The 16,811-nt window shown below is 38.8% G+C and overlaps 1 protein-coding gene across 1 annotated transcript; it reads right to left on the bottom strand.

Annotated features, from left to right (window-relative positions):
• Nucleotides 1-2,748: 2,748 nt before the first annotated feature.
• On the bottom strand, nt 2,749-11,556 carry tmem88bl (transmembrane protein 88b-like). Its single transcript, XM_074674045.1, has 3 exons — nt 11,342-11,556; nt 8,786-9,080; nt 2,749-5,838 (listed from the first exon to the last, which is right to left on the bottom strand). Exons 2-3 carry the CDS (start codon nt 9,077-9,079, stop codon nt 5,611-5,613), a joined length of 522 nt encoding a protein of 173 aa, XP_074530146.1. The 5' UTR covers nt 9,080; nt 11,342-11,556; the 3' UTR covers nt 2,749-5,610.
• Between the last annotated feature and the right edge of the window lie 5,255 nt (nt 11,557-16,811).

Raw genomic sequence — 16,811 nt, 5'->3', positions numbered from 1 at the left:
CATATGTCCTGTAGTTAGTTCAGATGGACTTTGGTTTGTATTCAGACCTGCACCGGAAAACCACGAACTGCACCAGGGTTCGTTTGGAAGCGGACCGAGACCACCTCAAAAAGTGGGTCTAGGTCCAGTTGTTTGGTCCGCACCAGGGTTCGTTTGTGTCTATTCACACCTGCATGAAAAGTCCGGACCAGCATGGGAAACGAACCCTGGTCCATTTAAAGTGGACCAAACACACCTAAGACACAAATTTTAGAGTCTGCTGTAAAATTCTGTACAGGTCGCCAGATCAATCAACACATTAGTACAGATACAGAGTACGTGTTTATTGGTGTGTCAAGTCACTTTACTGCACATTAAACTACAACATCTCATGCTCACATCATTCATCTGATGTCTGTAAGAAAGAGAAAACAGACCAAAAGTTTGCAGCAACTCAACTCTCAGCCTCAAGCCTGGATCAAAGGGAAGAGAGTTGATTTGAAACATTAGCCCGCCTTGCACATTGCTTGTTCTGGCTTGAAGGTCATTTGTTTTGCTGATGGGAACTTCTGAGGACAACTTTTTTCCAGGTCAAAGCCTCATAATCAAAAAACACTCAACAAATCCAAAACAAATTGTGCTGAGTAACTAAAAGACAAGCTGGCGGTACTGCTCAATTTGCAGCTTTTCCCACAGGTCAACAGGTGTTTTCCTGATCACATACATGTTACTCTATGAGACACTTTTGAATTTGAGTTTCTTTTCATGCTTTTGATGAGTTGTTTTGCTGACTGTGCAACAAACCCCTTGGATAGAATTTATGTAACTTGCAACAAGACACTAAATTTTAATTGGAAAAGGAACAGTGTTTCATTTAGCTTGTTTTTTAAAGACCATATTCAATCTCAACTGATTTTTTTTTTTCAATTAATTGAGTACAAAGCAATTGATGAAATACTTTCTCATGTCACTGCCAGCACATGACAAATTTTAACAATAAAACATCCCTTTGTTTCTTCACATTTCATCTATGTTTTTCTTGTTTCACACTGTTTGATGGAAAATGTGTTTTTTTCTCGCTGGTCAGAGAAATTTGAAGTTGTTACTCCCTTTTTTCCTGCTCTGTTACATCTTTATGAGTCAAAGCTTTTTTCTGTCCTCAAAGTAACTGCAAAAATAGTTCAATCTCAAAAGCCACATAACACACAAAAACACTTTGTCAGTTGTTCAGCTATGTGGGACAAAGTGTCACTCCTAGACTTTTGTATGTAATGGGCATTCCTGCTGAGATAATTTGGTTGCCATAGAAAACACCTGAAAATTCCAAGTTGTCATGGAGACAAATCAGCATGGTTTGCTAGAAAGTTGCATTAAAGTATACACTAAGGATTCAGATGGTGTCATAAATGGAGTGTGATAAAGGCAATTAACGGTCCATGTATAAATCGTCCTACAGCACTCAGAGCTGCTGCTGTTCTCCTCATTGTATCATAACATAAAACATCCAAACACTGAAGTCTTGTTCCTGAAAATCAAACCAGTTAGAACTTTATCAGCTCCTTGCTTTGAAAATTTCTTAGATATTCTTTGGGGGAAACTAATCCCTTACATTTTCACCTGTGTGATGGAAATGTAGGGTGTAAGTGACAGCAGCTTGAATCTGAAAAGAATCACAAGGTCTGATCCTCGAATACAATGAGATAATCACAGTGCATATAGACATTTCCATACACTTGTACATTCTCTGCCTGGATGTTTACTGAAATGTCAGTCATTTTATTATTCCGTTTTATGATGTTTTCCTGAGATTAAGTTTGAAAATGGTCAAACAACGTTATATGACGTTTTCTTTGACATCTCTAATGTTAGCTACGGTAAGCTCTGAACTGCATTGTTCATCATGTCATCTTGTTTGTTGGTAATTTATTGCTCTATTTTATTCTAGTTTTTGTAACTCATTATCTACAACAATGCCGATCCTCTATCTTTTCATCTGAGGAGGAGATGGCAACAAGATGGTGATGTGGTTTATCACTTTAGTCCAATGGGTTCACTGAATAACGTTATAAAATGAAGAGAAAGAATAGAAATCTACATTGCTTTCTGCCTTTCACATCTCAATGTCAGGTCAATTTCTGTTATTTCCTCCCCCAAACTCTGAATCTATTCTCCTAAATAACACTTAACAGCCCAAAAACCAGGTTACAAGTGGTTTACCCATCCACACTTGATGAGAATTTTTCCCTTAAAACCGGCAGTTAGCTCCACTTCACACCTCTTTATCTCCCACTTTGCAGCTAATAGGAGCATGAATATATTAAGGGTTAAGGTAAAGAGGCTTTTGCAACCTGGACTGAGTTACCTAAAAAAGGGGAAACTACACATATAGATATAAGTTTAGAGGATGCTGTGTGCTGTGACAGGAGGCTTGAATGGAACTAAAGCAAAGATGAGCCGAGGAACAAGTCCTAAAATAACCACACCGTCTTGGTTATGAAAGCAGCTGTTGACAGAATAAGATAGAAAATCAATGATCAGCATGCTAACTAATTAGTTCAAGCTGGGACAGCTTATAATACTATATTTATAATGTTTTATATGTTTGGTTGTGATTTGGTTGTGTTGTCAATCCATCTTTTAATTGAGCTTTATTTTTATAACACCTAGACAAATCAACTGTAATCAAAATGTGTTACAGGGTTGGAAAAAAAACACAGTCACCTCACAAGCCCCAGTCTGGTGCACCTGCCTTTCATTTTCTGGTACTCTGTGATAAGGACTTTATTTTCTTCCCCGGGAAGGAGATTGGATTCCCACCCCCAACCATTTGTAACTGTGTATTTGATACACATGATCGTTGTAGGACAGTCTGTGTCAAAAGTTCACGCAAATTGTTAGATAAGAAGACCAGCCGTGTCGTGTGACGGCAGCAGTTGCATCAACTCATGCAGGGTCTCTGAGGGTGGTCGATGTACTCAAAGTTCAGCGGAGCTGAACATAGGACTGAATACAATATCAGCACTGCACAAGCATTAGCAGTGATAAGGTACATTTAGAAAAATACCATTCTATTTCATGATCAGGGGTCAAAATGTCCCTTTATAATGTTTCCTGTGTGTCTATAATACTAGTATGTTCACCTTACATCAGAAAAAAGACTTAGAAAAAGACGGGATACTGAAAACTGCCTCATTTATTGGTTAAAGGTCAGAACCATTGGATGTTTTCATAACGCTGAATGAAAGGGTTTTTTTTAATGAGTCTCAAATAAGGACTTTTCATTCTGATAATTTATCTTGACGTGGTATACTTACAGCATAAAACCTGCTAAAAGAAAAAAAGAAAAGAGGTATTCAGTTCAGTTTTTTAGGATTTCATTTGTGAGAACAAACAGATCACACATGATAAGCAGACAAACAGGTACATAAAACACATAAATATTCCTCTTTAAATCCAAGATGAATTCATCACAGTATGATACTAAAGGCGTCACATTTCTGAGAAATGAAACGTTGAATCCCAACACTTCATTACAGAGCCGTGACATGCAGATAAAAAAGGATTCAAGCGACGTGTGTTGCTAGTGAAATTAAAAGACTGGGACCCTAAGGCGCAGTAAAATAAACCCTGCTGTGATCTTTTGAATCCAATTTTAACAACTGACAGAAGTTATTCTGTAAAACTCTCAGCCTGTGCTGTTTCCTAATGAGGGGTTGTTTCCTCTGAGCGATCTGACAGATCCACTAAATGAAACGTTTTTTTCATATACAGCTTCACAAAAGGCATGACTCCAAAGCTGAAAAGATCCTGTTCATTGAAGTACAGACCACAGAAAATATCATAGGTCTTTTGCTCTAAATGTCATCTTACATTTACATATCTACACAGTTTTTCAGGGTGTTTGGAGGCTTCAGAGAGAACAGGAGTGTGTCCACACTTTTTTTACTGGGAAGGCCAAACTTAGACTCAGGCAGGGGTGACGTGAAGTGTCCTCGCATGAAGAAAGTAAGACTGAGTGGCAGCAACTTTCTCTTTACCCTTACGAAAGAAAATATATATATTTTTAAATTTATTGTAATATATTATTGATTTATTATGATATACACGGAATAATATATTGAGGGCACATATACAATATATTATATATTCATGAAATATATTGCAATATATTGCGAAATATACAAATAATTGCCGCTTTCCATATATTTCAATATATTGGAAAATATAAATACTAATTCTCATATATGGGAATATATTACCTAATATATAACGTGATATTTTCCAATATGCTGCAATATATTTTTCTTTCATAAGGGTAAAGCTTGATGTACGTAACAAGAACATTTTTCTTCCACAGTCACAGTTTATTAGTATTAGTAAAACTGCATGCTGTCAAATACTGTCAGCAATGTTACAGATAAGTTATTGATAAAAAGATTTTTTGAAGATGATGATGATGTTGATTTATGGTATAAATGTTGTGAGTGTAATTTCATAGGATTTAGAGAACAGATTGAAGAAAATGTTGAACATTTGTGCTCAGGCTGCTGTGGACAGCACACTTCCCCCAGGTTGCTGTAAATTTTACAATAAATTTCTGTATTTTGTGAAAGTATTTACAGTGGCATTACTATTTCTTCATTTGCCGTATTATTACTCTATTTTTTCCCCACAGTCCTTTGCTGGTTACAGAAATATGCCAAAAAAGGCTTTTCCCAGTCAAATTCAGCGACAGTGCAGGGCATGGGATCATAATCCTGACCTTTTAATTGAGAGAGACACCTAACCCTCTCTGGACACGCCCTGCTGTAGAGTTCAGCCCAACATACTCCATCAAAATGATTTTACCAAATCCAACATTAGCGGTAATATTTTCACTTTTTGCTAGTTTTGCAATCTGCTACCTGAAAAAAACTCTAGAAAACTACATTTCTGAGGATTAACCACATTAAACTAGGTCTACAAAGTCATCAAACAGCCAGAACAAAAACTCAAACTCGAGTGTGTCTTTAGGGTTTTTTTCTTTCAGTTTCTTTTACACAAAACTTGACTGAATACATCTACGATTAGCCTGATACAAACTGAGAAGTACCTCAAAGAAGACAATATTTATTTTAAGGGAGATATGCCTGATGAGGGCAGAACACGTTTTATGCTCCTCCTTTTGAATGTTTAATAACATCACTCTAAAAATCACAAAGTGGTCTTTTTTTTATTTAAAGGGAGGGGAAGGCTTTAAACTGCTCCAGTGAAATCAGGGACACCTCAAAACATTGTACAAATGGCCTCAAAAGTAACAGAGGAACAAACAGTTCAGGATACACAACACAGTCCGTTACTGTGCAGTAGTTAGATGCACAAAGACTTTTTGTTTGCATGACGTCATCTCAGAGTAAAGTCTATGGCTGGAGAAATCCTTTTATACAGGTACAGAAAACATTATAACTCATGCACAATACAAACAATTTTCATTTATTGTGGGGTATACCATCTTTGATTCTCTTATCAGGAAAGCTTTCATCATCTTGATGACATTGTAAGGTGTTGTGTATGTATATGTGTCCTGATTGATTTTACAATAATCAGACCTTCTGATTGGTGTCACATCACCATCAGCTCCTATTTAAAGGATCAGACCCAGGCATGGACGCCGCCCACCATCTCCAGCAGCCGTCCTCGGTACCAGGCACGGGTGATCGGCTGGATGAGAAACAGGAGGCGAAACCTTCGCAGAAGCCCACAGAAGACAGCAGCTGCCACAACTACGAGTGGCGACATCATCACAAAGCCTAAGATGATGAGGGCAGAACAGCTGTTGTCATCAAGGTAGCTGCAGATGGCAGACCTGGCACCAAGGACCTAAAGGGATGAACACATAACAATAATCATTAGAGAGACAGAGTAGTGGTTGAGTAGTGGCTGTCAAATGACATAGTCTTAAATTTAATTTCTTCGCCAGATTTAAGAAAAAGGGCGATGCCTTAATAAGTGCTAAATATCGGCCAGACCGATAATCTGTCTATCCCTAGTGTGTGTGTTTGTGTGGGTGTAGGTGTGTGTTTGCATTTGCTCAGGGTGCAGAAGTGGGACCCTGTGGTTAGTGGGCTGTGACAGAGTTTCCCTCAGCCTCCCTTCACAGTTTAGATAAGGAGTGGCTCAGCATCTGTCAGTAAACCTCTGAGCTGTCAGTCAACTCAGACGAGTGGGAAGAGGTGGGCAGAAGAAAAAGGGACTAAGAGCAAGAAAAGGATTAAAAAGAGTTGGGAAAAAAAGCAGAAGATGAGTAGAGAAGGACAGAGATTTTGAAAGTCTGAAGAAACACATGGTGGCATCCTTAAAAGAGCAAAAAACTAGGGTTAAAAACGCAGGAGACACATTACGACAAACACATAAAGCCCATTATCTCATCCGTCAAACACTCAGACACACTCACAATGATTTGATTATGTTTGAACATTTCCTATTGTGAGCTTTTTCAAAGGAACTTTGCCACTAACAAACCTACCATAGCAACAGTCTTGTTAAACACACAGAGACAGGCATGCACATACACACCTCTGTCAAGTGCAGACTGTGCTTTCACCTAGCACATTTCCCTCCTTGTCGTGCTGTCTGTGTGTCAGTGCACAGCTGGTGTTGGCAGCAAATCAGACAGTCTCCTGTCTCCTCAGCGGGTATTTCACTGTGTCGCTACAACAGCGAGGACTCTGACAGACAATGTCTCAAAGTGTTTGCTCAGGGCTGACATTTGCTTTGCCCACTTTACGATTACAGTCACGTAGCATTTACATGTTTTGAATTTGTCCTTAGTAATGTTCATGTTTTTAATTAAATTATAAACCATAAGTCATCCTTACCATCCCCGAGACCCCCTGATGTAAAGACTGGGTGTTGTTTTATGACCTGTCTGCTGATCCAAGGACAGAGCTGTAGATCTAAACAGCAGGAATTGGCATGACAGCAAGACTTACAATATTTTGCTGATGATCTGTCTGCTCTTCACAAAAAAATAAGCCGCACCCATCACCTCACCTCATTAAGGGAACACCCTCTGACAGGCTCTGACATAGAAGCTCAGTTTTTATCTTTTGAACAAATCAAAGCAGAACAACATGAGAAATAAGTCCAAACACCTTTGTTTAATTCAAACTGACAAAAAGGTCAGCCTCAAGGCAGATTCAGATGCTAGTACCAGATTCTGTGAAAGATAATTCCTCCAGTCCCTGTGAACAACACAAGTTAGCTTGTTTAAACTTATTATACAATATATAGAAGATGCTGATGATTTGTGAACATACAGTGAGTTTTTTTCCACAGTTTCTCCAGAGATTACTCATTATTGGCCACTAGGGGGCAGCAGAAACAGGCTGTAAACAACTCAAAAGTTTTCTTTCTTGTTTTTCTTAAAGTCAACAAAGGAAAGGTGCACACAGACACAAAAAGTTTGACTCATAAAACAAACATGTTTGTGTTGGAGCAGCATATCTGTCAATGCTATCTCTAAAGGGCATACTAGAGAGTGCAGCCTATATTTATCTACTTTACGTGAGAAATTTGAACAAGAGACATGGAAGAATTTGTTAAGAGTACTCTTAAGCTAATTATCAGTTTTAGCAGCAAGAGATGACTGAGAAATAAAAGACACCACCGCAAGTGTAAACATCACATCAGGAGCAATATTTTGTTGGTTTGCAAATTTCAGTCAACAAGTCAAGATGGTGAAAGTCCAGAAACAAATCTGTAGATATGAGTGGAACTCAACAGACAAGTGGCCCACAATGAGAAAGACAGAATAGAATAGAATAGAATAGAATAGAATAGAATAGAATAGAATAGATCTCAGTCATGCTGTGCTCATCTGATCAACTGTTCTTTAAAAACCATGAAATGACAATCTATTGGTGCACAAAGTTTGCCACATTACTGTTATATTGCAATCATTGTCTATTTTAAAAGCCTTCTGTTGAAACTGGTCAGCTTGTAGTGAAGAAATGTCACAGAAAGCGTCAGTTATTATTGATAAAAAAATATATTCAACTTTACAGATTAGAGATCAGATAGAGGAGAAAAACATGGAAGGAGTGGTGATGTTCAACAAAGGTCCTCACCTGAATCCATTCCAGGAATGCCAAAGCCACACAGTCTGTGCCAGAGACCACTATCTGGACAATTATGAGGCTTTTAAGGGTTCATGGCCCTGACTGTGATTAACATTTTATCAAACTGTCGTAAACTAAATCTTTTTTTTTTAGAGGATAAAAGCTGTTCAGCCACATGTGATCCTTCTATGTGTTATTTGTACAACTGAACATTAATTCCAGTACAATCATGCATTTGCTAAAAAAAAAATCAGACTTTGTGGAGATTAACGTAGAAAGGTTTTTCTAGCATGTTTTGGTGTGAATACAGAATTTGTTGTGTTTTAATTTGCGTAACGGATTGTTCTTTCTCTCATCTTGGCAGTCATGTTCGTGAGGAAATAAAAAGATAATCAGTCTTGCTGAATAAAACTGAGAATAAAGGCAAGTAATTTGGCAACAAAGTTTATATAAAAATGTGTGATAACAAGCTAAATATTATCACTTCTAAACTCCATCTCATCATGGTGGTGGGCTGACTGCAGCAGTCAACAAATAATCCTCTAAATTATGATTCAGAGGAAGCAAACACCTTTATGCATACTGAAGGAGTTTGTGGTGTAAATCCCAGTTGTGGATCTCGTGTAAACCTCCCGGAAACCTTGTCATTCGTTCAAACAGCAGAGACACATCTTTTATCTTGAACTGAACGTGATAGTTTAACTCACCCTGGAGTGACAGAGGAACCCAGCATACAACAGCAGCATTGCTGGCAGCAGCACCACCGAAAAGACCAAGGCCAGCAGCAGAGCACTGGCTAACACCACACACAGGTTCCAGAGGACGAGGCCCACCCCACACGTCACACAGCCGCATCTGCCTCGCCGGCTGCCCCACGCACTGCCTCCACTGTGGGCCACAGGAGGAGGGAGCATCTTCACACCCTCTCCCATCCAGAACTCTTCTCCTTTCTCTTCCTCGCCTGAGCCCTCATCATCCAGGTCCACATCCATACCGCACATCCTGAGGAGCAATGCCAAGACAGAGGAGATGCACTGGGGGAACAATAATCATGAGATACAAAGAAATGATGGATTCAGACTTTTTGACTTCAGTGGACAAACTGGAGCACTTACTTTTGTCAGGGTTCCAGACATTGTAAACATCAACCACATCTCATTTAACCCTTTATTGCATAAATGGTTGCTCTCATGAAACCAACCACACACCTGTTCTTAACTGTTACTCATTTTTTAAAAGAGAAGTATTTTATGCACTGAAAGAATGCTGAATATTTACTAAAAATTTAACTGAAACAGGTTGACAAAATCGCTCAATTTGTCAAACGGGATACAACAGAAGTATCATAAACAAAGTGCTACAGCCATACTTTTTGTGGATTTTGTTAAAAAGGTAAATAAATATCTCAGTTCCCCCCAAAAAGAAGTATTTTCTAGCTATTCCTTAGTGAGTCCAGCTTTAAAGGTTTAATTCTTGAGAAAGGTAAAAAATAATTATAATAATTTTAAGAATATGTCCCTGTATATAATCCTTGTTTTTTTACTTTAAAAATAGAAACAAAATTTTATGAAAAGTTACTCATTCAAGCTCAAGGCACCATGTGTACTCATGTCTTCTTTTTTTTTTTTTTGCACTGTCAGCACTTATTTTCTATTTAAACCAAATGTGACTTTGCATCTTCAGCGCAAAAACACCAGAATCAAGAAAGGAAGGGACCTCTGATATAGGCGGCAGTAGCTAGGGATGGGTACCTTTCACATTTGAAATGATACGGTACTGATGCCCGATACTGATGCCCGATACCTGGCAATCGGTACCAGTACTCTACAGTACCACTTTTCAGTACTTTTTGTGTTTATGTGGTAAAAAATATAAATTTGTTTGATAATAAAATATTTGATTTTTTCAATTTAACATATGTGTTCATGTCCAGCATGGAAAATCGCCCACTCTTCTACTCACTCATAGTCAAAGGGTGCATTTAGGTACCTAAACATGGTACCTTTTGGTTTTACATGAATCGGTACCCAGTACTTTTGACAGAATTTGGTTGGTACCTATAAAAGTACCAAATTCAGTACCCATCCCTAGCTGTAGCTCAGTGCCCTTGAGCAAGGCACCATACCTCCTGACTGCTTGGGTTGTTTGTTGCTTTGGACAAAAGTGTCTGCTAAGTATAATAATAAATTGATTTTAGCTTTGTCAACCAAATGGTAAAGGGGTGGGGTCACCACTCTCCTTTGTTTGAGGTACAATTTCTAAGGCTAGCTGCCAAACAAATGCTTCAACATTCAGTCCAAACAAAAGCTCAAATTCCTACCAACTGAAACATAATGCAAATAGTTGATTTTAATGAAAAGGAAATTAACCAATCATGGTTAACAGGTTAGTCAATGAAGTGACCAATCAGAATTCCCCCTTCCCCCTACACACACACACACACACACACACACACACACACACACACACACACACACACACACACACACACACACACACACACACACACACACACTTCTTGCTCTGCCACTGATGCAAAGTGATGTTGACTCAGCAAGCATCTTCAGGGAGAATGAATGTGTATATAAAAGCAAATAGTAAATTGAATTGATTTTCATGTTATGAAGTATATTTATTGGCTCTTAATTACTTTAATTATCAAAAGAAAAGCCTGCTCAGGTTGTTGGCTTTTGATTTCTATAAACATGGTGGATTTTAAAGTCATAAATAAGTGACATGAACGTACAGACCCCTGTCCTGCTCCCCACTGTCTTCTTCCCTCCTAAGCCTGGCCAGCAGCCAATACCTCATTACACTATTCAAGTGGGTACTATAGTCTACCTCAACTCAACACCCATACACACACGGACGCACGCATTATCTGTCTTCACATCACTCCTGCAGGTCGATCTCATCGATTGGGTCTTTGTCACCAAAGACTTGACTTTTTGTCAATACGGTTTCAAAGTGAATCAGACCTACACCTTTTAACCCAGCACGACCTGCTGCTGAGCTGCAGACCTAAACCTGAGATGTTCAGTTCCCCTCTGGACAGGACTCATGTCCTGATCCTCTTTGAGCGGTCTCAGCAGTTCCATCATAGTCCGTTGTACATTTTCGCTTTTGTTCTTCTTGTTTTGATAAACAAAATATAGTAAAATCTATCTCCTATTTTAGTTCAAGCATGGTTTTGTGCTTTTTCTGTCCATTATAAACATTCAAGCTGAACGTAAAGGCCACTAAATGAGAATTTAGTTACCTACCTCCAAGTACAAATCCCGTCTATCTTTCCGGTGTTTTGGTTGAATTCGTCACTTGCTTGTTGTCCTGCAGTTTTTCGTTCCCGTAAGAAACAAAACAAAAAAAATCTCTCGTGGAGGACGCTGTTCGAGGCAAAGCAGAGGAAAGCAGCAGTAAGTTGATCCCAGCGGTGCTGTGGTGATGCTGTGAGGTGAGGAGCCTCTGTGCGTCTGTGGGAACGAGCCACTCCGGGCCGCGCGCACAACCAGTGCGCGTTCACGTGGAAGCACTACATGTTGATTTACAACGTGCTACTGACACCAGCCTTTATTTTGTGAAAACTTTGCGTTAGTTATCTCAGATAAGGAGGCCAGTGAACCATCCAACCTTTCACTCATAGAAATCGAAAAACTGTTCATAAATTACATAGATGCATGTCTGCTTTTGGTTTCATAGCCCTGAAATTTAAATCAACTAATCAGTTGCTTACTTTAGAAAAAATGTTGGATTTCTACTTAAAAAATAAACGAACGAAATAATTAGTCAAATTTATAATTTTAAAAGTTTAAAACTAACCACACAAAATTAGACCAGCAGTTAATAGGATATACCAGCATTACTGGATGTTGTAAACCCCATAAAACCAAATGTATCATCACTGATACATCTGTTTCAAAGACCTCTATTTCACCATTATGCATTTTCTGCTATTTTTTAATGAGTCAGGATTTACAGAGAAAAGAAAAATGATGATAGGATATTCATTATGCCATTAGCTTTGCTTTGTTCTTTAAATGTGCACCCAATGGTTGTTGAATTTCCCGAAAATGGTCCCTCTTGTGGTTTCCAAAATATGACCTTGTGCATGTAAATACACTCTAAAAATAAAATGCTCAAGTAGCAACTCAACAAAGGCTGAATCCATGTTGCTGCTGATGTCCAAAGGTCCGCTGGTGATATTAACAAGGGATTTGGAAATGAGGCATACGTGGAAACGGTTCTTACTATAATTGATTTACCTTTTTTATTTCTTTTTCTCTTGTCCAGTTTCCTTTTTGGCACATCAGACAAGACATCAACAGGGCTTCATTTTCAATTCTACAAAAAGGGATGAACAAAAACTTAATTGTCTAATTTTCTTGTGACAAAGATGTACGTGTTCTCTAGGGAGCTGTCAGTACATCCTATGATATGATTTTAGGTCATACTACAGAAAAAGTAAAACACTTAATGTCAACTCTGAAAGACCATTTGAGATAAGAGAATACCATTTTGAATTTAAAGAATAACAATCTAAAATAGGCTGCAGTATATCACAAAGAGGGCTGCTTGTTTTCTGGATCTGTTAAAAAAAATTTTTCTATCTTTCCAGATAAGCGACCTTTCTGGACATAACAAAATTATTTCTGCCTCATCAGATAATTAGATTACATCACAAGAAAATTAGATTTTTTTCATTTACATTCATTCTAACATAAACTTTTAAGTGTCCCCCTGTATTGCCGTAGAGGTTAAAAACATTAGATCACCAAAACTGTGCCTGTAGAAGGTGTTGAGATGAGTAATGTTTGGTGAGTAAAGATGCTACGCTCCAGACAAAAACTCCTCAAAAAGTGGAATAAACTAAATCACTGTTTTATGTTGAAAAATACTCCCTTGAGTTTCTCTCTCTGCCGCCGACTTCCACCACACTTGGGGAATTGTCAGCTGTGCAGCAGTGAGATAAGAGAATGATCAATTTGTTTTGCAGTACAGACGGACAGCCAACCTTTTTCTGCTTAGATTTAATTACACTGAACAAGAGAACGAAGATGGATGGATGTGGGGCTGAGCTGATGAGAAATGGAGGTAGAGATACTGTCTGGCTGAAGACAGAGATGAGACAAAGATAAGGAAAGGATGATGTGAAGTGTTGAGAGGGGCCTGTTGTGTTCCTCTGGTTTTAGGAAGAAGGAAAGTTAAGATGTTTGGTAAATATAACCTTTGTAGACTCTACCTGTAACATCTGCTGACATCTGCTGGACTCTTTGTGAACTTCTAATGTGACACAGACACAAACATACAGAATAATTTCACCAGACATTTTTAAACAATGAAGTGTCCTTCAGCCTGGACTTTTATGGGGAATTCAGTTTACAGCCAACAGATCACAGCTGAGCCTTCTTCATGTTCCCATCAAGCTTCTGTCCACCTCTGATTCTGTCCCTCTCTGCCTCGAGCAACACACGAGGTCACTCACTATCCATTTACTGAGCAGCATCCTGACAGTTGCTATGGCAGTTAACCTCAGGCTGATAACATTGATCCATCCGTCCATCTATCTGTCCATTAACTGGTGCTTGTGTCTATTTCTATTATCTGATACGAGCAGAAATACTGCCGTCATTAAATATCAAAAGCCTTTTTTCTGGGAAAATGGAAACACTATCACACTCAGGTTAATTTCATTGATTTTATATTGCTGGCATTACATTGTTTATTTGTTTTTGTTTTTTTTAAGAATTTAGGGTCTGACTTTTTCTGGCAGAGTTAATAAAAAAGTCAAGCAAAGATGAAACATTTTGAGGTAGAAAAAGCAGGAGAAAGTGCATTTGTATCAGTGACATCAGTCTTTAAAACTTTGGACTGTTGGCACATTAATTACCTGGCTTTCCAACTTCCTTAAGGTCTTGATTCTGATTTGTCACAACCCCCTTGACAACCCACTGATGATGATTATTAGCTCTGACGTGCACGAGTGACACCCAAGACAAAATGCCATGTCTGCATTGCATCACTTATTTGTTTCTGGTGAGGAGTTTTGAAGCTCATCGCTGGCATGTGCCACTTCTTTTGTTCTACTTATTTTGTTCCAGAGGCGAAAATGCCACTTGTTAAAAGGTGGGTCTTTGGCTTTTCCGCAGATAGCTATTGCATGCTTATAGGTCCCATATTATGCTCCTTTTCTGAAGTTTAATATGGATCATTGATGTCTTCATGAAATTTTACTAACATGTTTTGGTCCAAAAAGCCAATAAATCAAGCACAGCAGCACTGTTTCCAGGCTCTCATAGCCCCTCTGTTCAGAACGCTCTGATTAAGTGGGTGTGACCTTCATATGTAAATGAGTCACCACTGATACCGCCCCGCTCTTCAGCGTCACTGAGAGCGGCGCCACGACCTCCGAGTGCACAATGTTTAGAAAACAGCAAAGCTTGTTTACCGTAACATTACAGGCTAAAACAACAGACTAACTGCAGCTACAGTTAGCATCCTGAAGCTAACACAGAGACAGGGGGGGACACTGAGGAAAAGTTCTTACATCTGCTCCACAGCACACAGCATTTAAAATACTCACATTACCAGGGGCCGAGGTTTGTTGGTGGATGGTTGGTAACGCGCCTGGATTCAGGACCAGTCTATTGACTGGCCCTCTGTTGTACTGTCCAAAGTTGGAAAAGCAGTCGGCCGTGAAGTGACTAGCACATATATGCAGAGTTTTACTGAGTGTAGCTGGCATATTTCCCTCATAAATGAACTCTAACCACTTAAACTTGTCTTCTTCTGAGATGGGAAGTTTGAGCAGGAACTATGTAGCTGCAACAACAGCGCAGTGCTTCAGCTTTGGCATTCTGAACAACAGCAGGGAGGGGAGGAGAGTAGGCGGGCTGTCTACTCCAGAGGACCAATCAGGTCAGACTTGCTCCTGATTGGTCCAGAAAGGGAATCACTGACATTGGCAAATCCCGGAAACTCCAAATAGCTCGTTGGTTTATGCAGTCTATGGTTCTAGGTCAAGATTTTACATTCACAAGCACTACTAAATACAGGTTTGTTCATTAAATATCACATTTTGTGGGCTGGGAGGAAAGCCAAACACCCACCAATTTCACTAAAAAACTTAATAAAGGGATTTTTGCACAATATGGGACCTTAAAAAAAGGTAAAAGATCATTAAAGTTTCACCACTGTACAGCAGGTGAATGTTTCAGACCTTGAAGATATTTGTTTTTCCTGTAAAAAAAGACTTCATTTTTTTAAAGGTGTGTATGGGGTTTTTGGTATTTTTGCAGCCAGTCTCACATGGACTCTTGGCCATGGTAAATGGTACTTACAGTGCGTTACACTTCTATCCTTTTCACCCATCCACACAACATTTACACACTGATGGTGGGGAGAATAGTGTAGGAACCATCAGCTTTTGTCCAACACATTCATACCCATCCACACACCGCTGACCAACAGTGGAGCAACTAACACATGGATGTTTTCATACTGGAATCTGTTTAACAATCCTGTTAACAGATTTGCAGGTTCTTGTCTCACTCTGTTGTAAATCTATTTCACATAACCACCTTCTAATCATACATTATCTCTTACTTAACTAACATTAGCTTCCTAAAAGGGATGCATTTCAAAACCTTGTAATTCCTTTGAATCTTAGTTTAAGATACCTCTTTCCTGAAAGTTTTCTGGAAGATCTTGGTGTGTTGTCTTTTCAAAAGGATTGTGAGGGAAACATTCACAGGCCCTGGCTTTCTTCGGTTTTCATCTGGATCAAAAACATAACTCCTGTGCTAGCCAACTTTCTCTTGGTACCATTTCACTTTAGAATTGGTTATAAGAATTTATTACTTTCTCTTAAGACCTCCAGGCCACTTTGGCATCAATTACATCCCATTTTAAGCCCTCAGTAAGAAAACTCCCGTATTGTTTTGTAAGACGTCAGCAGCACAGTTTTCCTATTGTTCTTCAAAAGGATTGGTTCATTTGTGCTTTGATTTGATGCTGACTGTGATCATTTCTCACTATGCTATCACTTCCTAAAATGACTCCAGAGTAAAAAACAAAGCAACCAGATGAAGTCTTTTAAGTGAAAAATGTCCTCTGTGTGGTACTTTCTCTATGCCGCCACTCAACATGCACTCAAATCCGATGAGACAATTTCCCTCATTAGTACACTAACTCTGCAAGAAGCTGGCCGAAGAGTAGCCTTAGCTGGTCTTTAAAGGCATTTTAGAAGAGCTTGGGAGTTGTAGATCTTTGTCAATTCTCAACTTCCATTGTCACAGATAGAAAGGATGATTTCACTGCTGCTTTAAACAAGCAGAACAATCACAGCAGCTGATTGCTTCTAAAAAGTATGCACAGTATGTCAAAAATGTTTAGAGACGGAGAAGAAAAGTCAAACTTTCAGTGGCTTCAAACTCCCTCTCGGAGTGAGATCATATTTGAGTGAATGGGGTAGCTAACAGCTTAGTCTTTCCCATCATGTCCCCTCTGTGCTCTAACAAGTGGCACCAACATCTAGTATTGGTACCAACTTGTATCTTATCATGAGTGAAGTGAAGTAAGAACAAAACAAAACACAAAATAATAATTAAAACAGATTACACTGAACAAGCAATTAATTTCTCGTCTCTTCCAGCAAAAAAGAGCACAAGCTGTTACTTGTGTAAATACAATTAAAGGCGAAAATACATTTATCACAACAACAGAATTTATTGCATTAAA

The sequence above is a fragment of the Halichoeres trimaculatus genome, unplaced genomic scaffold (genome assembly GCF_033239565.1).
Source record: "Halichoeres trimaculatus isolate MK-OKI-2021-1 unplaced genomic scaffold, fHalTri1.1 fHalTri1_scaffold_1, whole genome shotgun sequence".
Taxonomy (NCBI): Eukaryota; Metazoa; Chordata; class Actinopteri; order Labriformes; family Labridae; genus Halichoeres; species Halichoeres trimaculatus.
Note: the sequence above shows the minus strand (reverse complement) of the source record. Positions and strands in the feature narration are given on the sequence as shown.